This window comes from Vicugna pacos, chromosome 15 (genome assembly GCF_048564905.1).
Source record: "Vicugna pacos chromosome 15, VicPac4, whole genome shotgun sequence".
NCBI classification, from domain to species: Eukaryota; Metazoa; Chordata; class Mammalia; order Artiodactyla; family Camelidae; genus Vicugna; species Vicugna pacos.
The window spans coordinates 24,956,327-24,981,927 of NC_133001.1; the positions used below are offsets into that span (position 1 = coordinate 24,956,327).

The following is a 25,601-nucleotide window of genomic DNA, read 5'->3' on the forward strand; positions in this document are numbered from 1 at the left end:
AGAAATGTTGGAAACATATTAAAGAGAGTTCGCTCTTTATCCAGCTTCCCCTAACAGTAACATTTTATTTAAACATTGTACGTTTGTCAATGTTAAGAAATTAACATTCAGTATGCCCTTTGAAAAATGGTTTGCTTCTAGAATTCTTGTGTCATTGATGCCAGTATTATCAGACTACTCGTAGAAATTTTTGATATCACTTGGTTTGATTCCTACAAATGTTTAAGAGAATTTCTCCCCACTGGGCTACCCAAAATTTCCACTAGACACATTGTCAAGTATTTTAGGAGGAAAAATCATTGTTTTTTCTTCCCATCCTTATCAATGTTGGTTTTATTTTGAAACTGGTCACAGAATCTCTTTTTCCTTTTTTTTTTTTTTTTTGTTTCCTTGAGGAATTTGTACTGTTTTCAGCACGGAGCACTCTTCTAAACTTGAGACCTACCCTTACAACTGCCCCAAGTCTTCTTAAATTCAACATGTCCCATTGTGAACAGGTTATTTTTTGGAATTTGTATCATTTTAAAACATTTTATTTCGATTGATTTATGTAAAGATGTTGTACTCGAGAAAGTTTTACTGTTTTTACTGCTACTGGGGTGATGAAAACCAACTACTCTAATTTGTGGTACTTCCACTCCCCCATTTGCAAGATGAGGAGTTTGCAGTTCTAATGCTTATGATTTCAGAGTGTGAATCAATGTGAATTTCCTTTCAAAGAAAAAGGTTTTATTAAAGAAAAGTAGTCTTAAAAACAGAGACTGCTTTTCATTTTGTTGAATCACCTCCCCTGAATTGTGAGAAGAATCTGCATTCAGTATTTTCTTAGGGAATTTTCATTTTGAAAGTAGTGGGCGAATAATTTGAGTTATGGCTTGCTTTAATTAGACGGAAAGCTCCTTTTCCATTTCCATAATGAAGAGTACAGAGGCTCATTAGCATTCTGTGGGCAAGGCTGGTAAATTTCAGAGAGCTAGTGATTTGGAATCCTAGGAACTCACAATAAGAAACACTGTGGAAGAAATAACATCCTTTCATTTCAACATCATCTTGACAGATGAGAGAAAATTTTGCAGTGTGTGTGTGGTGTCACAAAAGCAAGCAAAATTCTGTGAAAACAAGGGAAAGGGGGCCCCATTCTGTCTGTTCTCCTTGCGTTCCAAATCCTTCACCTTTACTACGAGACTTTGAAATTATTTCAAATCTATTTTTCATACAATGAATGCCAAAAGAGCTAAATTATTTACTGTGTGTGAAAATATTTATTATTGTGTCAAGAAACTCTGATTCCCTTTTTGATATTCCTAATAAGAACCCTGTGGTGTAAAATCATGGGCTGAATCTATTAAGTAATTACCCATGTGAATGCTGTAGCTACCATGTGTATTTTCAGGCTTTATATCAATAAATATTTTATACAGTGCTGCATATTCTGGACTAAACATCCTTCATCCCCAAGTCAGTTTCAGATTCTTCTCTAAGAAACAAGGTGCACTGTGGCATCTAATGAAACTGGTAAGGAAAGTGGTAACATAAACAATCAACAGAACAGTCTGAGAAGAATTCTCATCACCAAAAATGATTTATGAAAAAATTAATTTAAAAAAAATCAAAGGAGATTCCCAGAGAACAAGACTTTGTAAACATTTTTCTGTAAACGTGAAAAAGAAAGTAGGTCTATTTGGGGAACCAAAGATTATATGGGCAAGACAGATTATTTTTATGAATATTCAAAATTAAGATGTAAAACTAATAAAGCTTGTGACTGTCTATAGTCATTTGAAATATTTTGCAGGGAAATCTTAGACAGAAGGAAATGAAATTAGAACTTTGACATTTACCTTCTTAAGACTTAATATACGGAAGGTGCAGTGACTGAATTCTTTTTTCTGTTTGTTATCAGCATCTAAATCTAGACAGAACATGGTAGATTCTCTGGGAAACCAGTATTCTGGAGTACAAACTGACAGGTCCAGTGGAGGTTCAGCGTTTACTGCAATCTTATAATGATAGCTTTGACTCCCAGATTATAGTTAGCTTGAAACACTTCAACTTTAAAGCATTGCCTGGACCCCACAAAGCCTAAGAAGCACTGTGGCTGTTTCCGCGTCTTGGCAATTGTAAGTAGTGCTGCTGTGAACCTGGGGATACTACTCAGCCGTACAATAAGAATAAAATAACACCATTTGTAGCAACATGGATGGACCTGGAGATTGTCATTCTAAGTGAAGTAAGCCAGAAAGAGAAAGAAAAATACCATATGATATCACTTATATGTGGAATCTTAAAAAAAAAAAAAATTACCAATGAGGAGAGGAGGTGGGAAGGGATAAAATGGGAGTTCTAAATTTGCACCTCCTGGGGAGCGATGGAAATGTGAACTATCTTGACTGTGGTGGTGGTTTCATAGGTGTATGCATCTATCAAAATGCATCAAATTGTACATCTGAAATATGTGTAGTTTACTGTACAGTAATCATACCACAATAAAGGTGTTTAAAAAGAAAAAGAACTAGGGAGAGTAAAGAGGGGCAAGGTCATGAGGTGTGGTAATCTCACACTTCTCATCAACTTTTTTCATTATGGCCACATGATGTAAGGCCTCGATTCTGTTTCAGCAGCTTTGGAACACGTTCAGCACCCTTAGTGTCTTTCCTGGCTAATCACCTATTATATATTTTGTTCTTTCATTGGGAATTTCTACTGGGAAAAAAAAAGCACAACATGAGAGCTGTGAGTTTCAGTTTTATTTGGGACTTACTGAGAACCGTAGCTGGGAGACAGCCTCTCAGACAGCTCCGAGAAACCGCTCTGAAGAGGTAGGCAGGGAGCCAGTATGACTGTGAATTTGGTGAAGGGGTGCATACAATCAAGTGTACACCTCGGCAGAAGGCTGCTGATAGTCACAAGGGATAGATATCTCACTTAACGGTTTTAGTGCTTTTCTAAGTACGGGAAGATATGAGAATCCAGTTTCGTAAAATTTTCCCCTGAAAATATCTACCTATGTGAGAGCCTGTTCTGCCAGTTTTCCCAAAGCACAGAGCGCCTCGCTCATTCCTGATCTCAGCTCTGAACTCTTTTCAGGGTGTGCTCTAGGTCAATGACTACTATGGCTAAGGACTCAATTCTTGTAGAACCAGGTGGCAAGTGACATTCCTTAGTTGGCAGGGGTAGTGATTACCATTTAAAATTTATGGTAAACGGGGTAGAATTAACTCTGGGAAAAGTATGCCTGCCTTCTAGAAAGATTTCGTCAGATAACTCGTTTTACCCTTTTTAATTAAAGTGACTGAGAAACGGCTTTTATTTGTTTTACCTTGTATTGTTTGGTGGAAGATATTCAAGGACAGGAAAATCCTCTGCTAGACACTTTCCTATTCTGTGCCTTAAGCTTTGGTGTTTAAGGGGGGTGAAGTCTTTGCTGCTACGAGAGAGCTCAGTCCTAGACACGGTTTAGTTGGCTAGCCCTGGAGCAGAGCTGGTCTGATGAATTGTCTTACTAAGACTTGTACATTTTGTAATGCTCCTTTTCTTTTAACCCCCTTGCTAGTATTTTGAAACCCAAGACCTATTTCCCATCTCACTGGGTGAGACATTAGTCCCACTTGCTTATGCCTGGAATACCTCCATCACTGGTCTTCTTTGTAAAATGGACTGAGACCCCTTGTCGCTTCCCAAACATAGATGGGGGAACCCTTTTCTTACCTTTTCTCCTTCCTCCTGCTCATTCTTTCCTTTACAGTTTCCTGCTTGCTTTGCCTCTTTTCTTCTGCTTTAGCATCCAACAGAAGTCTGCTACTGACATCTACTACTTTCTTCTGCCCCATTTGTGTTACTTAAGAATCAAACTTTGACCAGAACATTGGTACAAAATTGCTAAGAGACTAGCCGTTATTTTTAGACCTCTTGGAAGTCCGGAGAATCCACTGGGTTCTGTGACATTGAAAGGAGATATATTGAGCACAGCTTAATTCTTAGATGAATACAGTTTTGCAGAATTTTAAGAATAGAAAGTAAGATTACTCATCATAGGAAGAGCTAACTGGATGGAAACTACAGAATCCTCAGGGTATATGTATTAGAAATTTAATCTGTAGAAACTCCTTGACACTTCCTTTTTGTTTGTCTTGTTTTGTTTATATTTCGTTTTAATTTTCTCCTTTAAATCAAGGGCATAATATTTGTTGCTGCTGAAATTTTTAGTTATTGGGTGTCTTTATCCTTAGGATGCAGTATTCCAGGAGGCATAACAGAAGGGTTGGCAAAATGGTATCACTAGTAACAACCTGTCAGGTGACAGTTTCCTTACTTCAAATTAAGGTGAAATAGTCAATATTCTAACTACCTTTAAACCACCAATTGTTTTAGGTAAAAACTATCACATTTAGTTGAAAAATAACTTGTTTGGAACCAATAAATTCTACTTCATTGATAAAGCATCAGGCCCTGTATACTGTCATTTAATCTTTGACTGTCAGCAAGCCATTTTATGAAATCAAAGATTATTATATTTATGTATGTATGCATGTATTGTGTATCTATATATTTTAACACATTTTATTTTTAGATAATTATAGATTCACAGATCGTTGCAAAGAAAGGTACAGGGAAGTCCCCTGCACCTTTTATCCAACTTCCCCCCATGTTAACATCTCACAAAACTATAGTTAAATATCAAAACCAGAATATTGATATCACTATGAATCATAGAGCTTATTCAGATTTCACACGTTATAGATGCATTTATGTGTGTGTGTGTGTGCATGTGTGTCTAGGTGTGTCTGTGTAGATCTGTGCAATTTCATCAACGTGTATAGCTTCTTGTAACCACCATCAAAATCAAGAGTCTTACCCGTTTCCCAATGTTCATTAACATTTTAAAGGAACCTAAGGGGATCATCTACTGTAACCTACTTATATTGGGTGGGGAGTGATTTGCCCCAGGTCGATGGGTTAGATAATGATTGAACTCCTAGCTGAATCTCAGAATGTTATGTCCTATCCTAGGCCAGTTTCAGGCATCCCACTTCACATTTCCAATTTTATAAAGTAGGCAGTTGTTCTACAAGTTTGAAGATAAGAGAATTGAAGCAAACACAAGTTTTAAAATAATTGTGTTGACCAATTTCATCACAATTCTGTATTTTTAACAAATATGATATTCTAATTTTATCACTGGATGCATAATGGGTTATGGGAACATTAACTGTCGATGTGAGCATTAGATTGATATTTCAGACAGAGCATGTATATGTTGGAGGTAATCTGTGTGGCTTCATAGGAACTCAACATGGTTGCTAAGTGGGAGAAGGTAGTTAGTTGTTATCTGTAAAGGATCCAAGAGATTTAGCTACAGATTAAATAATCTGTACTCTTCACCCAAAGAATTGAATGTCTACTCCCTCGCAGTCACACTCAAATGCATGGAATAATTTATGAAATCTTTTTCCTTTCCAGATTACCGTTTATGCTGACTTTAATTTAGTTACCTCTTGTAAAACTATTGAGGTGAAGTTTGGGGGAATTTGGAAACTTGTGGAGGGGGGTGTCACAGCATCTGATTTAATGCACTCACCTGTTCCATATCCTCTTTGGAACCATTTTCAGTGCTACTCGCTTTGTGAATAAATCTGGTAATGGAAGAGTAGAACAGAAATTATTTGGAAATAGTGTAGGATCAAAGACTTTTCTACTATATCAGCATCACAGAAATGAGAGATGTAAAAGGCCCATTAGCTGATTTGCCCTATTTCCATGGAAATTGCAGTGAACATTTTTCAAAAGACTTAAATCAATTTTTGTTTAAAATAAATAGGAATTCAATGTAGATTCTTGTTAGAACTTGAAACTGCTGCTTGTTATGTTTTCCGGGTTGTTTTTCTTTTTAGATCTACTTGACAGTTTGCATAGCTAATTACTGTGTTTTCATTTGTGTGATTCCAACACTGCTGTAGCCTTTTTAGAAGGGGGAGGGGAGGGGAGTGCTACCCTACTTTTAAGGTACATCAACTAGCTGTTAAATCAAGGACTGTGAAGAGGGTGGAGAGAATGATTGTGTGTGTGTGTGTGTGTTGGGAAGATGGGTCACAGTCAAAGCAGCAAAGTGGACTTTAAATTACTAGGCTTTGGTAGCTGATTAACACTTTGATGAAGGTTTTGTCAGTAACCAAATGCAGGTGATAATGGGGTCCCTTGTGGCCTCATTTTATGTAGGACACTTTGTATCATGATGGAACAGTTACAGCAAAAGTTTTTGCTAAGAAAACTAAAGAATATACACTCTTAGAAATCTAGCTCTTTTTTTTGTTAGTAAATGGTTTTTTAATATTGGCTTAATTTGCATAGTGCATTTTAGAGAGAAGAAGCCTTATAATCTGAAGAGAATCTGTTAAGAATTATTTCTTATACCAAATAGGTAACTTTAAAACTTCCCAATTTTAATGTTTGTAGATTCCATTTATGGAGGAAAAATGTTTTTTTCAAGCATCACTGCTTTTATGGCCAATTAATCATGAGTCCATTGTTCTGGTTTTGGAATTTAGAAGCATGAACTGAACCATTTAAGAACAATTGAGATACTGATGGTTCAAATGAGATGAAATTATTTCTTGTGTATGTCTGTTTTTGTTGGTGGTGGTAGCATTGCTTTTTGTGGGGAGAGGTGTTTGATTTAATGACTAGACTTACACACTTTAATTTTCTTTCTTACATTATAGGATGAGACCCTTTTAAAAAGATCTTCCACAATTCATTAGACTGAAAGTTTGCTTTAACTGATCATCCTGAAATAATCACCATGCTTCTTTAAAGATACGACCATTTTGAATGAGGAAATTAATGTGAAATTGAGTAGAAAATTTTTATAGCTAGTCAGGAATACAACTCTTTGTTTGTAACAATGACAAAAATTATTATTGTTGATTTTATGTATACAGCTTCCCTTAAAGCAGCCAAACTTGTGAGACTGGCTATCTAAGAGTTAGTAATGATTGACCAGATTTCCACATTTGAATAGGAAGATAGATAGATAGGTAGGTAGGTAGAATTTTTTGGTTTCTGGTTGCTATAAGCAACAGAGACAGTTATTTTTAAACCTTTCATGACACAATGAATGGCAAACATTGTGTGCCTAGTGATTTGAACCTCCACATATGAACTCGGTTAAATGCTTGAGAGCTAAGATGAAACTCGTACACATTCTTGCAAACCATTGCCATGGCAACCTACTTAAAATTTCCAAGGTCTGTCTCCCTGGATTTGCACCTGCAGTTAGCTTATTGTGAAACAAAAAGAAGGCTTTCCAGCTTGAAAATGCTTTGGAATGGTTGGGAGTATGTTTCGAAATAAAGTGGAGTTTAAAAGTTGAAAAGCAAAATAGAACATTCAGGGAGAAAGTGTATTTGCATTCTTCATGCAATATTTAGCTTTTTTTTCTCCTCCTACTTTGCATATTATTCTAGGGTAGGGCAAATGTGGATAGTCTACCTATTGTGGTTATTAGGATATTGGGGTTTTGTCCACTTTAGTGTTAAACTTACAGCCTCAAATTAACAAATTTGCATGTTTTGTATAATACTAATGAAGGTGAGAATAGCTAAGATTTATTTAGTGTTTATTATGCACCTCAAATAATGTTGAACACTTCATCGATCATGATTTTCTTAATTTTTACAACTGCACTGCCAAGACTGGTACTGCATCCTTCTCACTTTATAAATAAGAGGTTAAGCAAATCACTCAAGATCTAACAACTCCAGATTTACACTCCAGTGTCCATGCACCGAGTCCCTGGGGAGCAGTGTTGCAAATCCCACAATCAGCACTAGCACTCCTCAATTTGTCAAGTGAAAAGCTGGTCCTAGGAAAACAGGAAAGTAACCACCACAGAGAATCTCTCTCTCCACTCAGGATAACCGGAGTGAACACATGCATTCTGGGTAAATGTAGCTGAACCCTTGCCTGGCAACCTCAGGTTCTACCTATAAGTACAACCCAATGTACCCCCTCTCCCCAGCCCTCGTCTTTTAGGTAGCAGAGTGGTCAGACACAATAAGGCAGCCACCTTCCTTATTACATTGCTCATCCCCCTCCCTGCAAACGCAGGGGAGCACAAAGGAGGTTTGGCTTCTGTTTGACTAGATCTTGAAAAATAGAGATTGAGGTATTTGGAGTCTAGTTCCAATAGGGTTTCTTGGACTTAATGAAATAAGAAAATGATCACAGTAAAAATTTTATTTAAGAATCATTTATTTAAGATCATTCTATTTAAGAATGATCATAGTAAAAATATTACCTGGTGGCCCAGTTACCAATAAATGTACTAGCTTCATAAGGAACTCTGCATTCTGGGGAGGCTAACAAGTCCTGGGTATTTTAAGCCATGAGCTTCACTGAGGGCCCTAAGGCTCCTGGGCTTTCTTGTTTGACACCCTCTCTGACCCTGTTTCTCTTATAGCCAATTTATTATTTATTAAGATATTTACAGACCCTTGATAATCTAGACTTCCAGCTTAAAGCGGATATAAAGGTGCATATTTGAAAAGGGAGAAGAGCATGCATAAAGCCTGACAGTGATAGACAAACGAGAAAAACTAGGAAAAGTTAGGCGTCATCTAAAAAGTAAGAGAGTAGCTTGACGACCTGTGGAGCAGGGCAGTCGATACTGTTCTCTTTCGGTGTCTGAGGTCACTGCGATGTTGCAAGCTCTACTGATGCACATAACGTTGCCAAACCACCAAGAATAGCTTGTCTTCTGAACTTTCTGTTTACCCAGTGACACTTACATAATTCCAAAAGATCTCATAATGACCCATGCCATATTTTTGTGTGAACAGAAGGCTTATTTCCTGTCCCTAATCAGCAGGTGTCCCAGTAATGAGGATGAAGGGAAGGTTGTGTTGAGGAGGAGAGGGGCACATCCTGGTAGAGAGGCGTGATAGCAGCTTCGAGGAAACATGTCAGGACTGAGCAGAACTGATTGTAAACGCAAGGTGGGAGAGAGAAGAGCTACCCAGCAGAGGATGTGGTTAATCACTTGCCATCTAAGTGTTTTACTTGTGATCTTTACTTATCCCAAAGTTTTTAATAGCAAAAAAAAAAAAAGGGTGAATAGTAGTTGAAGTAGTCATTAGCAGTGGTATAACTAAATGAAATACTCACATACCTGTGGGAAGACTTCAGGCTCAGATGCCACTTAATGAAATATATACACAAATGAAGACTCTCTCATGAGGCTCCCAATCCTCAACAGATGACGGTTTGCAAAATTCCCCCCTAGCATCTGCACATGTATTCTTCAGACAGTCCTTAGTGGGCTTTGCACGGGCTGCTGAGTACTCACCGGTCTGGTAGCCCCAGGTGATGTCAGAAGGCACCATTCCCTGGGATTTCTCAAAGTCCTTGCTTAAATTTTTAAATAAAACCTAGGAAAGGATTGAGAATGACAAATCATGCTTGAGAAGTTGGGGGAAGGTAGCAAATTAATCCGCTGCTCTTTTTGTCTTGTCTTCTATATCCAAACATGAAACCAGGGGCAACGGAAGGAGTAGGTACCAGGGAGGGCCAGGAGGTCAACATCCACTCCTGAACTGGACACTGTGGGTGCCGTGACTTGGTGCTGCACACTTGAACGTGCCAACTTAAAGTTTCCCTCTCTTTATCCATAAGGGAACCGAAATAGGTTACTTAAGTCTCTGAACTGTGAAACAATAGAATTTGATGAGCGCTTGGTCACATCCTGCAGCTAGGGAGAGAAAAGAAACCCCTTGGCTTTTCAATACACTGGTAATGTTACAATATTTTTTCTAGGTGTTTTAAAAAAGTGCTCTCAAATATGTGATTTACTCAGTTTACAGGAGATACGAATTTAAGCCAGGAAATTGCCCTTCCTTTGTGAAAAGCATGTCTTTGTCTAAAGATCTCAGGAGTCCAGTGCTAGGAATAAATTTGCCTTTCCATGTTGCCAGGAGAGCAAAGTGAGAATGTGTACAGAGCCAGCTGTGTCTATATGGTGGACCCTCAAGAGCATCTTCTGAGTGCCAGCCACTGTGCTAGACCGTGTGCCTCTCTAGCCCTAGAGAATTGTAGATTCATAAACATCCTGCTAAATGGGTGTAAGTAATTTCATTTTTACCTAGGAAGTAACTTAAAGAAGGTAGAATATTTGCCTAACGCCACACAGCTAATAAGTGGCAGAGCTGGGATTTCGGCATAGTCTGTCTGGTTCTAACACCCATGTTCCTTCCATGTTCAGTGGTCTAAGAAAGATTTTCTGCTCATAGGAAGCCTTAAAGAGAGATCTTCTGAATCATACACAACCTTCATTTCATATATCTGAAGTTCTCCACACTATTCAGGGCAGGGATGTCTGGTTTCCTTTTATATTCCTCCTCCGCATAAGCCTTTATTAATCAAAAGTATTCAGTAGATAATTGTGAATGGGTTAATGAATGTGTGATTGCATGGAAGAATCAATCAAAAGATAGCAATTTCACTGATTTCTGGGGCTGAATTTGATGGCTGGTCTCTGCCAGCCTTTATCTTCATGCAGTTTATTTCGGGAAAAAGATCAAAGTTTCATCCGGTAGCTAGATTTTGAGGGAAAATGTTATAAAGGTAGAGTTTCCTTATAATTAAATGCAAGTATTTACAGTGTAAGATGATTGCAGTCAAGTTCAGAGGAGGCTGGGAGAACTGGAGGAATATTATATAGGAAAAACAGCCCAGAATGACAGTCAACGGTTTTTCTCAGTCCTTTCTATAAAGCGGGCTATATCTTCTTGCTGTCTCAAAGGACGGGAATGCTTCATAAAAGCAGGCTGACCAACTCACTGCAAGACATTTTTAGCTTTTCCTTCCTTCTAACTTTCAGTCATTCTCTCTTTGCCGTTAAAGATAATGGCACTTTTTGCTATTTCTCCACCATAAATTTCCAGCCATGAGGCATAATGTAAAAACCAGTTATAAAGTTTCATTGTCACTTCTAGAGATGGTAGAAGGCAGATAAAATCTTTGAAAAAGTGTGATTTTTGCCACAATTCTCGTCTCCAACTCTTAGGAGTTAGGCGCCTAGAAAATAATCTATACTTGTTCACTCTTATTTTGAGATTTAATGAGCTGTTATAAATGAGCAATTGTGACAAACATATACCTGGATGTAGTGAACTTAGAGAGGATGACCATCGGGAGTGAGATTATTTGAAATGATTCCATCAATTCAAGGGTCACATGTAATATTTCTTCTATTTTTAAAGTCAAGATGCATCCTTCACTCAGTTTACTAATTCTGTTTTCACAATCATAATTCTTTTCATAAAATGCTTATTTAAATTGCAGATATTTAAAGAGGAGAAGCCAGGTTTTAAAGCAGGATAACATTTTTTCCATCTTTATTGAAGCATAATTGGCAAATAAAAATTATTGAATGTGTATGACTTGATGTTTTAATATACACATACTTTGCGAAATACCGCCATCAGTGGTGATGACATTTTAAATCAACTCTGTTGAACTATGACAGATGTTCTAGGGGCATAAAACATAGACATAATTTCTGTGTCATAGAAATATATGTAATAAGGTAAACCATACAACCAAGAAGTTGCCAAATGTTTGGATTTAAACAGAATTTGGAAAGGCACCTACCTCTACTATTCTAATGCACTGAGAAAATGCTGCTCAGTGTCTTATAAGAGTTGATTTGCATTTTATTAATCCATATAGGGGCACAGCCATAGGCAATGCCATGTTATAACTGCAGATGTAACCACGACAATAAGCAGCATTGTGCTGCATGGATCACACTTAGAATCAGTCTCCTCTTCTCCTCCCCTCAACCCCCTCCTCCTTCTCTCTGTGTCTCTGTCTTTGTCTCTCTGTGTCACTGTTTCTCTCCTTTGATTAACAGCGTTTGCTAAGTGATCTGTTTTTCCTGTTCTTTGTTCATTTAGATGCTCTAGATATAATAGAGCATGAATTAGAAGTAAACTCTGGGTGTGGACACAGATGGTTCAGGTTGTCACAATCTTCTAAGTCTCAGGAAGGTGATTAAGGAGGAGAACTTAGAGGGAACTGCAGCATCCCTGCAGCTGTGCAGTGACTCTTCCAGAGATCTGGCCTGGAGAAGAGGGAACCACAATGTCGGGCATAGATTGGCACTGCCTATCTTGTAGGTTACCAGTGAAATTGGCACAGATGCACTAAAGAAGCAATGCTGAAGTGAATCAGATCCTGCTACCAAAGGGATCAACTCAACAACAGCAGCGTTTATGTGAGGGACCAGTTGAAGTGAGAGATACAGAACCTATTCAACTGAGGGGACAAGAGGATTTCAAGACACAAAAGTGAAATTTAGGGGGGAGGGTGTAGCTCAAGGGGTAGAGTGCATGCTTAGCATGCACGGGGTCCTGGGTTCAATCCCCAGTACCTCCTCTAAAAATAAACAAACAAATAAACCTAATTACCTCCATCCCCGTGCCTCACACACACACACACAAAACCTAAAAAAAATTAGAAACAAAATTGTTTTTAATGAAATTTATTCAGTTAAGTGGATATTTTGCTGTCCTCTTTAAGCACTCCCAGAACTGTTCTTCATATTATCATGTGAGGAACAAAAATAATTCTGCATTTGTTGTAATAGCAACTTACATAAACATTCCTTTATGAGAACTTTCACATTTACAAAGTGCTTTCACACATCTCAAAATTGATCCTCATGATATCCCTATGAAATGGAGAAAATATTATATCATGTATAAATGTTTACATACACATATATTCACATACATAGTATATGTACATGTGTACATATATATATAGTCACATATACAGTAAATATAGTCTTATGTACTGTTGAGAACACAGAAACCAGTTCAAGATGATGCATATTACTTATGAGATCCAGATTGAGACCTGACTTCTGGACTGGTATATATTTTCCATTATTGGTCAACATACTACAAACTAAACTGAACTGGTTCAACGGTACAATGTTCCAAATATGTATTAATGAACCAAAGTAGGTACCATACAGAATGAAATAGTCAGATATGGAACCCCTGAGTTCCAGGTTAACTATCACCAGCAAAGATTGAATCTTCTTAGTGTATGAACAAAAGAATATTGTAAAATTTAAGCCAGATCATGTTTACTCTCAATCACTGCTTGAGAAAAACACTCATAGTGGTACTGCTCAGATATTGGCTAATTTGGGGGAGCTCAGTATAGAAACTAGCATATATTTAACAAATGGGTCAAAAAAATTCAGAAACCCAACTTTCTGTCAGCTAAATCGTCATCATCATTTCCAACCACATCCTTATTTTTTGGTGTTCCGTACTCCAAGCTTTGTGTGGGATAAAAATTCTCATATCTTTCCAAGTTAAAGCTCTACCAAGCGGACACTGGCCATGGTCCTGCCCATTAGGAAAGGCATATTCTGGATAACTAGCTGCCTGTGGATCCTTCTACCCGTGTGATTTTGACCCTCCAGTTCTAGGGCCATCATGTAGATGAGACTGCCCTGATCAATGAAAGCCATGTCTAGATTGTATCTGGTGAAACAACTGTATTATTAACAAATGGTCGCTTCCATTTACTGATCCACAAGACATAATAAGAGATAATTTGACAAAACCCTAATGATGATTGTGTGAGAGAGACAAAGATAAATATCTCATTAGCACTTACAGTGTGAAAACAGTGGTTAATAAGAGGGACCTTGGAAATTTTCATCAGTGGATTGATGAGAAGAGAGACAAAGAGTTCATTGAGTTAATTTTGTAGCCAGCATGGCCTGAAATGTTCTAAGTCAAGGGAAAAAATGAGTAAAAGCTTCAATCATTTCCATTTTCTTTCTGTGCTGAAGAATTTAGCTATGCAGAGATAAAAGGCAAGATGTTTAAGGTCTTTAAAAAATAAGTTAAGAAAAAATTATCACAAGTAAATAAAGCACTTTTGGGGTTTACTCCATTCAGAATAGCCATGGCTATATCAACATCTGAATGTTTGTAACCAGAGTGAGAGAGGTGAACACTAACATTGTGTTCCTTTTTTAGTACCATGTAACGTGCTGCCGTGGCAAGCAGTGCAATAGCTGTGTGTATGTGTCCCCTGTATGTGTGTGAGCTTTCTTCATGACAATTTTAGTGGTTACGTATCTAAAATTCAGTACTCTCCTTTACCACCTTTTAACTTATTTTAAATTTATTTCATCAAATATTGTCATAAACCACATCAAATCCTTTAAAGAACAAGATGGTTTTGGATGGATGGATGGAAGGGTGATGAATGGATGGATAGAAGTCACAGTCTCCTGGTGGTTGGGATTAATAGCTTTGCCATTAATTAGCAGTGTAATTTAGGCAAATAAAAACATGTAATCTTCTAGCTTCAGTTTCCTGATAAGTAAAATGAAGAGCTTAGATGAATGATCACTAAGATCTGGCTTGGTACAAAAAGATGACTACTTGACCAAAACATGATTCTGTTCCCCAACATGATCAGTGCCAACAGAGCTTGGATTTTGCAGGTGTGTTGTTGAAAGTATCCATCATTGGCATGTTACAATTACAAAATCTGTTCTGGCCTCATTACCAGTAAGGATTTTCAGTGCAACCTGTATGACTAATTAATCCATTCAGTCACAGTAATTGGACTGAAGATTCACATTGACACAGTTAGGAGCCCAGATTTGCATTGTAAACATCTGTCAGCATTTATTTAATTTGGAAATCGCCAAACCTATTTCAGAAAGGGCTTTGTCCAAAACCTAAACAGGGAACACATTCAAACATGTGCATATACTAGTTTCCCTTTTAGCATCTCCACCCCACTTCTAGCATCTCTACCCCACTTCTAGCATTCTTTGGAGAATCCAAGAGAATAGATTATTCAAATACCTTCCTAAAAATTTAAACTTCACTGTAACTCTTTCTTTGGCTAAGAATGGAAACGCAGTGTGAGCACAGAGGTCATCATTAGCTTAAAGAAATAATAAAAAATCACGCACTGTATTTTTTAAAAGCTAAATTTAATTTCAAGTTTCCTGACACCAACCAGGTTTCTCTTTTGCAGGTTTACTATTTTGCACAACTTTGCTAAAATATGTGTTCTTTGGATTAGGCAGGAATCCAGTTCTTTTCTTTATCTCATAATTTCCTTTAAATTCATTTTTCTGTGGCATTACTATCTATCTTCCGCTTAGAGTTTTTTCTGTTAGGATGACCAGTATCAAATGCATGTAAAAATGCATGTTAGAATGAGTAAGACTTTGTGATCTCTTTACATGGTGAGTGTTTTGATCCAGCCCACTTGCACTGCTCTGGAACCATTGCATCCATTTGAAACAGCCAAGACAATTCTGAAGAAAACTCAATGGCTTTCAAGTCTGTCTGTTTCCGAGTGGACAGCTGATTTATGGTCACTTTTAGTAATAACCTAAAGGCATCAATTGAGAAAAATACATTAAAGAAACATGAAAGCTGGTTGTTTTCAGGGATATTTAAGCTTTTCCCTAAATATTCATGAATGCTAGTGTTCCAACATTCAAATTGGCTAAATGAGTGTACAAATGGGTATTTTTTTTTTCAAGCAGGCACTTAACTATAACCTTTGAATAATAGCATCTCCACCTGCATTCTGCATAAGCATGTTGTTTGTGAATATTTATTGAAGTAGTAGATATGGGAGCACTGTTACATCTCAATCAAAATAAGCTATTAGAATTGAATTGAATGTTGTTATTTGTATTAATGAGTGATTTGTTCCTATGCTTTAGAATAGAATGAGCTCAATAAGTCATTTACAAGTAGGAGTCACAATTGATACCTTGTTAGGTAGTGACCATATTTTGTGCCCGTCAGAATATTCGGTGTATATAGATGAGTGTCTAATTTGTTGGTGATAGATTGATCTTCATTTTCTTTGTTATTCATGTGCTGGAGCTAAAATTCATCCTTCACATACAGGATCTCAGCCTATTTTTATTTTTATTAGATGAGTGAGCACGGGATTGGCATCTTTATGTGGCATCTACTACTCAGAGAAACAATTAAAGAACCAAAAGCTTTATTGAGACAATGGAAACTACCCTAGGATCTCTACAGTCTTTAAATTCCTTCTACCTTTTAAATAGATTGCTGATTAACTAAAATTACCACTTTGATACTTTCCTTGCTTTGATCAAATTGACCCACTGTTTGGAAATTGTACAATTTGTATTACAATTGGGTTTCTTTTTTTTTTTTTTTTTTTTTTAGTTTTTCCCCTTGATGAAAATTGTGACCTCCCCCACTTCTGAGAAGCTTCTTGCCGCACAGGTTGTCAGTGCAATGGTTTGGACCTAGCATGGAGAATTTGTGTCACTAAATCTAAATCCTGGCATCTTTTTTTTCAGCAAAACACAGCCAGCAATAAATCTGATAAGAAAGACTATCAGATTCAGTCCAGAAAGGCAGACATGAATGTTCTCTGTCTCCCAGGGCAGCTTCGTGTGGACAAAAGTATCAGCAAGAACAAGTGTCCATCAATTAGCCATACGCAGCCTGTCAGTTGTCTCAGTCAACAGTGTAAATGTCCATCACAGCAGTGAAAGATTAGGCTAAATAATGTTAGACAAGTGAGCACCATTGCTTGAGACAATTTTTTTACACTGTATTTGCTGTTCAGAAACAAAGTTTCAATCAAAATTTTAGAGTAAATCAAGAAATTCCTTGTGGGCGTCACATTCATAGTGGAAATCCTTTTGCGTGGTTGGAATATACTCTTTCCCTCCCAAAGCAGATTTGTCCTGGTAGGGTGTTATTCTTGGAGGTCTTTTCGTCCTCATGTGTCAGTCTTTAGCAAAGCTGTGTATCATGAGGAATAAAGAATGCTTCTCTTAACAAGGATACATTACAGACTGAGTTCATCTATCCTCTCATCACATCTTTGTAGCACATAGGTATGCAATTGTGCTGTATTTGAAAAAGTGATAGCAAGTGAATATGCAGCAAATTCCACCATTTAAGAATGGTGGTGGGGAGCAGGGGGGAGGGGTGGTGTCTCTGCCTAATAACCCTGAATATTAAATACATTGCTCTGACTTCTTACTGTACATTAAGAGCATCCTTTTTACCTCGTCCTGATTAAGTTTTCCTACCCTATAGCATGTTGCCATTTATCCATAGAACATGTGAATTAAATTTCAGTGCCCTTATTTCTTGAATTTTGTACAAGTCATTTTTCTGCCTAAATATTTTTAGTAGACATTTTGAACAAGAACAGAGGCTTGGCATGTGAATGTACAGACCACTCTGAATCTGGGAAGATCAGCATGGCACCTTGACTTATGAGTGGTTAAATGCACAGTTAGGGACACTTATCCAAATGGACGGTTATGTAAAGCTAATGCTTTTGCTTGATCTGTTCTGTCTCTTTCAGCAGGTTGTCTCTTTTCTGAAAAAGGTTATAAACATCAGGGAAAGTACACTGAAGAATAGAATTGATTAATGTGACATATTTGAGTTTCTTTCTACCACTCTTTCAACAGCATGTCCTAGGGAGGCAGTTCCAAACACAGTGAATTAAATTTAAATTACACAGCTTTGGCTAGAAAATTGTTTGGTTAACTCAGCCTCCAAAATGAAATTTGATTTTTTTTTCCCTCCACTTGAGCCACTTCCCTCCTTACAGTGATGCTTTCTACCACAGAGTCTATCGATTTGAGGTTTTTTATTCCCAAGACAATTGCTGGATTTTAATTTCTGAGAGAAAAAATATGAAAAATAAGAATGTGTAATCATTATACCAGCAAAAGCATATTAAAGACTAAAATATCATTGTTTAATAGGGTCCTACTTGGACAGTGATTTTTTTTCCTACTCTAATGGGCTATAGGAGGTATTGTTTATTTCATGACGTCTTTTGTTATTTTTGGTACTGTGTTCTGTGAAAGATAACACTGAGAACATTCTAACACTTTCTGTTTCCGGTAGAATTGTTCCAAAAGGCTGTTGAATGTAAAAAAGAGGTCGACTTTTAAAACAAGATTTAACTTGTGTGGCCTAAATAATTTACTTTGCATGAAACACTGTACTGAGTTACCCGTTTCTAGTCCATGAATTTCCTTTAAGAAGCAGGCTTTATTAGTTATATTTGATGTTTGACTTCTAATTCAGAATTTGAATCTGGGAAGCCAAAGACAGAAGCTTAGTTCAACAAAGTACCAATAAAACTCTTGTATTTTGATATAAATACTAACCTGAAATCTAAAATCGAGAGTAATTCAGATGTACAACTTCCAGTTTAATATCTAAAATTATATTATTTTATAAATATACTGTGAAAATGACTAAGTGGGACTATATTTGTGAGCAACAGTAATGTTAATAACATCACCACTTTTATAAATATTTACAAGGTGTTCCCACTCAAGGTATTTCTCATGTACTAATTTAATCCTTACAGCAGTAAGGGACGAACGATTATACGCTTTTTTTTTTTTTTTCAGATGAGAAAAAGAAGGCAGAGAACAGTTTTTAAGCTTTCAAAGCAGAGTTTGTCAACTTCTACACTATTGTCATTTTGGGTCAAATTGTTTTTTGTTGTGGGAGGGCTGTCATGTGCATTTCAGGATTTTTAGCAGCATCCCTGGTCTCTGCTCATTAGATGCCAAGAGTAGCCCACCCACTCCCACCCTCAGCCCAAGTGTGACAAAGAAAATGTCTCCTGGCATTGACAAATGTCTTCCCAGGTGGAGTAGCAGAAAGGGGGCCAGCAGCACCACCAGGATGAGAAACACTAAAGAATTTATTCACATCCTCCTCCTCCACCTCCTCCTCCCAAGAACAAAACAGCAACAACCCTACCCCACTTTCATCAATATAGTTACAGTTCCCCAAGGAAAATGAGAAATTATCCTGAATTAATTTTATTTTTATTATTATTTTTTCAAATTTTATTTGTTTTTAATAGAGGTACAGGGGATTGAACCCAGGACCTCCTGCATGGTAAGCATGCACTCTACCACTGAGATATGAATTAATTTTAAAGAGTATCCACTGTGGTTCACACACACACACACACACACACACACAAGTAGCTTTCCACTTGATGTTAGCTTTTGAAAAAGTAGATTATCTGCTCGGGGGTGAACTGAAACAACTGACCTGCCAGACCTCATAATCCAATAACTTGTTATTATCAAGTCAATTTGGATGTTATCCTGCAAGACGTGCTCGTGCCAAAAGGAGGGTGGCTTCTTGCCTTTTACCTCTCACTGTCATGAAAGATACCTACTATCACACCAGTTGCTGGTAGGGATCGCCGGCATTAACAGTCACCGTTCCCGAAACACTGGTATTTTGAACTTCTTTTAAAATGACAGCAGCAAAATGAAAGAGTTCAGTCTCCCAACTGTGTTAGAGGAATTAAGAGCAGAGTAACGTGAAACCATCTCAAGATGCCACTAAATGCTTATATTTGTTGGAAGTTATATTGTGAAGCACTAGCATCTGAACGAATTCTTTATTTTTTAAATAATTAAAGACCTTGTACTTGAAAGAATTTTAAGCATAATTTTTGTCACAATCATGCATCATCCCTTGTCTCCATTCTTCAAAGTGACCCAATTCTCTGAACATTTGTACACTTACACTTTAACCTCTGACTGTATTAGATACTCCCTTAATAAAAGCATATCCTATCCTATTTGTGTTTGTTCTTTATTGTAGGACCTGCATTCTTACAATTCTGCTTTTAAATAAGGGCTTCATCAATGTTGCAGCTTTGGTTATTTTCTTAACAATTATAATTAATCCTTAGCTGATGTAATGAGATATTTTCCTTCCCATACCTTGAATTCTCTCTGGTACTTTGACTTTAGCCAAATCTGATGCAAACCTTCACAGTTTCCACATAGTATCTGTGCTGAGTTTCCTGCCGCTTCCGAGTGGCAGTAAAGAACAACCTTGGGTGCTTATAAATGCGTTGATTATGTGACTAACTGCTAGGATTTACACACTCTGCTTTTTATTACCGTGATGGTTATCTTTTTTTTTTTTTTTGCTGTAAGTGCAGTGAAGCAACTAGAATGTCACAAAGAAAACTGTCACCTCTCTCCTATTTGCTGTAAAATATCCTCCCACCCCACCCCATACACTCTTCATTTATTCTGTCGCCGTAGTGATGGAAAGGACAATGGGGAGACGATACCTGCTATCTGAATAGGACAGAAATGAGAACTGAGTGTGAAAGCTCAACACAAACGAAAAAAACACCTTGAATGGATTATCTTTGCTTCCCTTTTTGCATCAGTGAAAGATGGTCTCTGCTTAATCTGTGTTTCCTAATAAAGACAAACTACATCTCAAAGACACATCAAATCCTACCTGGTCATGACCATAAAAGGTTATCGCTGTTCTGCTTTTGGGAAGCCAAGCACAGGCAGTGCGTAAAGCCTACTGATGCCTGCGTTGTAGCCCTCCAGGGCTCTAATAAATTTCAGATCGTCTGCGTCTGCCGGGCTGTTTTAAACCTCTGCCTGCTTCTGTGTGTGCTTCTCTGTGCCACTGAGTGGAGGGATGTGTACAAGCTGGATGTCACCATTTCCACATCCTTATGTAAAATAAGCTAGAGTCACGGTTTCACAAATACACAGATTCTTTGGGAAGGGAAATACTGAATTTGGTTTCTCGATCTGTCAGGTAAACACACATGGTGTCTTTGCTAGTCAATGAGACAAAGATGAACAGATTTGTTGGGTCCCTTTAAATTAACCTACCAAATGTGATTCTTTTACAGACCACAGATGACATCCTTGTGGCCTCAGCGGAGTGTCCCAGCGATGACGAGGACATTGACCCCTGTGAGCCGAGCTCAGGTGGGTTAGGTTAGTCGACTTTTTTTCTTACTTTCTCTGCTTTACTGTAAATCTTTGTTGCATGCTATGTAGTCCTTAGCAGATCCTTGCATTTATGTCCAGAAGTTCACCCTATTAAACAGTGCCTCACTGTGAGATAAGGAAGGGTTCTTGCTTTTTAACATTTCCACACCCCCCACATTTATTGAAAAAATAATTGTTAAAACAAAACCCACCAAGATTATCTATTTCAGAAAAAGCAATGGGGAGGGAGCTGCACACAAGGGTGATACCTTACTGTTCACATCCCATTGGCTCACAATGTAATTTTTAGTAAAACTGTGTAAGGGACTCTCCCTTGGGTCACCTATAGTGAAATGGTAATGCTTAAAAACTGCATTACACTGAGGAAAATTATTTGACCTTTCTACTGACAGAAAGTCCCCACCACTCCTGCTGCCAGCAAATTATCTTGAGTGATAAATTTCTAAATTTCAGAAGTGAGAGTCTTATGGCAGTAGTAAAACAAACAGCAGGTACAGTCCTTGATTCATTTAATACAGAAATATTTGAATCTCTCCACGTCTCCCTAAAATTCAGGTTGACGTGTTTTAACTCTAGCCGATGCATAATTTTTCCTCCTTCTTTGTGATACGATGTAACTAACACACAAATACTGTTTCCACAGAGCCCTGTACCGTTAAGTGGTGGCTGTGGACCCTGAAAAATGAATGAATCATAGGCTGGGTTTGATTCCAAATATTCATAATACAAAGTATTAGAGTCATTTCCATTAGTTTCCTTTGTAAACAGCGTTTTTTTAAAGTCAGTAGTTTTCTTGTTTAGGTTAACAAAGTCACTGAGGTAGATATGGACTAATCCCTACTGGATAACGCATAACCTCTGTAAATGTCAAAAATAAACCAGGAGAATTCCATCTCACAATGCAATAACTAATTTGGGATTTTTTTTTTAAATTTGGGATTCTTATGGAGAATATCATTTTAAAGCAAACTACTCGTTCTGATATTTGGATAGAGAGTGGTTCAGGATGCCTGTCTTGCTTCGCCTTTTGAATATCACTTCTCTCTGATGACAGCCACATACTCTTGGCACTCAGAGCAGCTACTGAGTGCCCCCGAGGAGCAGGTGCTCAGCAACACTGACTCAGCACAGGAGGGTTGGGGAGGTCCGTCCTGGCTGTGTCCTCGATTTCCTTCCTCCCGCCTCCCCTCCACATGTCAGAACTCTCAGCCTGCAGAACTGTCTTTCATGCACAATTATTAGAAGTCTGATGACCATCCATTCATTTCTCCAGTTTCTTAATCTCCTCACCGTTCCTTTTGGCTGTCTGGACCGACGCGGTCCCTTCATGATGCCGTCCTGGGTGGTTTGCCAAGACCCTGCCTTTGCTTCTCTCTGTGCAGTGGCTTTCTTGTCCATTACATCACTGGGTTGCTTTGCCTTACCCCCACTTGACATTTCTCCTTTCCTCATTTCTGCACATGCCCAACCATGATTTTCTGTTTTGCATCTGATCAGCTCTGAGATCTTCCAGCATAGATGATTTATAAAACAAAGTCTGGTGTTTGGTTGTTCATTGGTGTGCATGATTACGTTAATAGTTATATTTGATCTTGTTTTCACCGTTAGCATGAGGGCAGTTGATTTTTTTCAGTATTTTCCGCTATATTAACACAATGCAGAGAACAGTACAGGTGCCTACTACTTACGGGATTTGCTGGTTTTCCTCTGGGCTGAATGCTGTCTGAGTGGAGGCTACCCTCCTCTTTATATGGAGTCCTCATCTCGAGTGCCTAGTAAATCCAGTGTAAGAACTCTCATTGCACTTAAAATTGTCACTTTTTTTCCTTCTTGAACACAGCTGAATGATCAAATTCTTCCAGCCTTTGCTCACAGGTCTTACTAACCATTCCTTACTGACTAGCTTCCCGTGTCTCCCTTTCTCTGGGGACACTGACTCTAAGAACAGGCTGGGGAAAGTGGGGAAGGAGGAGAGAAAGAGAGAGGTTACCCTTTTTGACCATTTCGGCATCCTCCTCTCCTTGGTATTCACCTGGCTTTGTTCAACATTAGAGCACATGGGCAGTGAGGAGCAGCTTGTTCCCAGATGTACTCTAGATCTCCCCCCCGCCTCTGTTTTCTTTACCGAACTTACCACTTGTCTGAAAAAATCGTGTTTACCTATCCATTTGTCACTTGTTCTTTAATGTATAACTTGCATCCCCCGCTCACAAGAAGAAAAGCTTCAAGAACCTGTTTGTCTTGCTCCATGCAAGATTTCTGTGTGAATTTTACTTCTATTCTGCTACCCCAAAGTCAGCCGCCCAATATACGAGACATGGCAGCTGCTGACCCCATCTGATCACACTACAGCACTCTGGTACCAAGCCTAGTTTAACTTCTCATCCTCCTCTCAGTGTTTCCTTCCTTATGCCCTGGTTTTCTGTTCATCAATTCCTCTTATGGCTTAAACTTCAGATCCTGTTGCTTCAGTTGGATCTTTCACCGCAGGCTTTTCTGGTGATCTTACCCCTCCTGGATGGCATCTTGATAGTCCGTGAGTGGTTTGTCTTTCTACGTTACCTTTTGTGAGTGAGATCCCTTTTCTACGTTGGCTTTTTCTATCCAGTTCCCTACGGTATTTTTTCATGCCCAACTTTAATAATTCATGCAGTGTTGCTCTTTTGACAGAACTGGCTCTGTTTGTGTGGCAGCTTCCTGTCAGATTCTTACTTCATGTGATTTTTTTGTTTTTATACTTTCCAACTAGTTTTTTGGAATAGAGGGTTTTTTTGTGTGTGTTACCCTCTTTGAATCTGAGTGTTGTTTTCATACAGGATAACCCTCCTCTAGGTCTTTGTTCCTTAATGTGCTTTGTACTGCATTTCTTAGACATCTTTTTCTTGCTTGTTTTGTGTCTTGAACACAAATACAACATGGTCACAAATAGCAGTTGCTGGTGTTACTAGACTTTGCATAATGTTAACATATATCTTGATAAAAATCATTTCAGATATCAGGAGGTCATATTTTGGAAAGCTCACTTTTTAGGAAAGTAATGTATTGTGTTAAATATTTAGAAATGGATATACTTGGTATGCACTTTTGCTACTCCTTAAACAAGTGAAAGCAGGCATTTTCACAAAGAGATGTATAATTACTTTTACAGGCGGGTTGCCCAAATCTTCGTGTATTTCATACTAAGGTCTTTCAGTCTCCCTGAATATTTACATACTCTGTTCACCCTAACCCACCCCTCTTCAGAAAATGGCTTCTTCTCTGAAAATGTGCTATGTTTGTGTTTTAGGTGCCTTCCTAAAGTTATTAGTGAAACAAACAGGAAAGATCTGACATCTTCTTAAACACAAATTATACGTTTTATCAAGTGTTTGATAAATTTGAATTACTGTGTATTTCCACCCGGAACTCCTGATGAAGGGGGACATTATAATGTAGATTTGGTGATTTGTCAGTTTCATCATTGACCAAATAGTTTTGAGTCCTACTGTGCGCCCACTGCTCTTTTAAACTCTGGGAGAAAAAATAAAATGTTTACACCTATAGTTCCGTTCTACAAAAGGGCATCTTCCATTCTACCCCAAATGGTTTTTCAGCTGCTCTTTATGATGAACAGGTTCTTTATCTTTGACATTAAAATAGCACCTGTTTTTCAGATTGTTGCAAGAATTAAAACTAATATTTTTAAGGCACCTCCTGATATGCCTGGCCCCAAGGTAGAGCATAAATGGTGGCTTTTCTTTTTCCCAATTCAATTATAGGAAAAAAGAATATTCAAGCTATTTTTCCCCCTTTTACGTAACGCTGTTACTTTTCCTGCCTGAAAATTGGTGGGCAACTGATGAAACCACTCAGACCTCCTGATGCAAAAACGCATGTTGAAACTAGATCAGGAACAACCCCCTGGGTGTGAACACATGGAACTCAATTATACTTGATTCCAGCCACACTGTCCTGTGTGGTTTAGCAGTGAATGTCAATTTCACATTGGTATAAACAATGTTTTAGAATAGGAGAGGGTGGCTGTGCAATTCAGGGGGGTCTAACTGAACCCCAGCTCTTAGTTGACAGGTAGAAGCAGCCATTGGTAACTAGGTCACAGGCCACCATTGCCCTAAAATATGCCTGGTTTCAGCTGCCTGGGCATGTGACAAGGGGCTGACTTTTCCTTCACACATTTTTCTCAAAAACACTTGTTTCTTCTGTGCTTTTCCCTCAGCCTGGAGAGATGGTTATTAGATTAAAAGAATGAATATAGGGAAAGGATGTAATAGAACAATGCCTTGCTCATAATGAGTGCTATCTGGGTGTTTGCTGTTATTACTGAATGTATTATATAAATATACAGATTTTCAAGATTTCTTTTTCCCACAGGAACACAAGTTTTTGTAAAACTGATTTCCTTGAAATCTTAGATTTTAGATTCACTTAATAAACTGACAAAATGACAGCACAGCAAACCACTGAAGCTCCACAGTGACCCTTAGTCATGTCAGTGCATCTTAATTTTGAGACCCTCTTCTAAATAGACCCCTTTCTCAAATCTCCTGAAGAAATTTGAAAAGGTGATTTTTATGTTGCTATCTGAGACCTAAATGAAGTTGATGGAGCTTTTTGGTGTGGGAGCTTCCTGATGAAAAGGTAATTTGTCATTTGTTTCAAAGAGAACAGAATCAGCATCCTGTTTCCTGGGATCACTATTTAGGGAGGATAATTT

The 25,601-nt window shown here is 38.0% G+C and overlaps 1 protein-coding gene across 7 annotated transcripts in view; it reads left to right on the forward strand.

Annotated features, from left to right (window-relative positions):
• Positions 1-25,601, forward strand: part of NRXN1 (neurexin 1) — a 1,026,070-nt gene that overhangs the window by 979,198 nt on the left and 21,271 nt on the right. For 4 of the 7 annotated variants that reach the window (XM_031675618.2, XM_072937756.1, XM_072937758.1 and 1 more), the window contains one exon: positions 20,785-20,872. In XM_031675618.2, coding sequence (XP_031531478.1) covers positions 20,785-20,872 — 88 coding nt within the window. The remainder of the gene's footprint in view (positions 1-20,784; positions 20,873-25,601) is intronic. The other 3 variants (XM_031675605.2, XM_031675619.2, XM_072937757.1) reach the window with 1 other exon arrangement.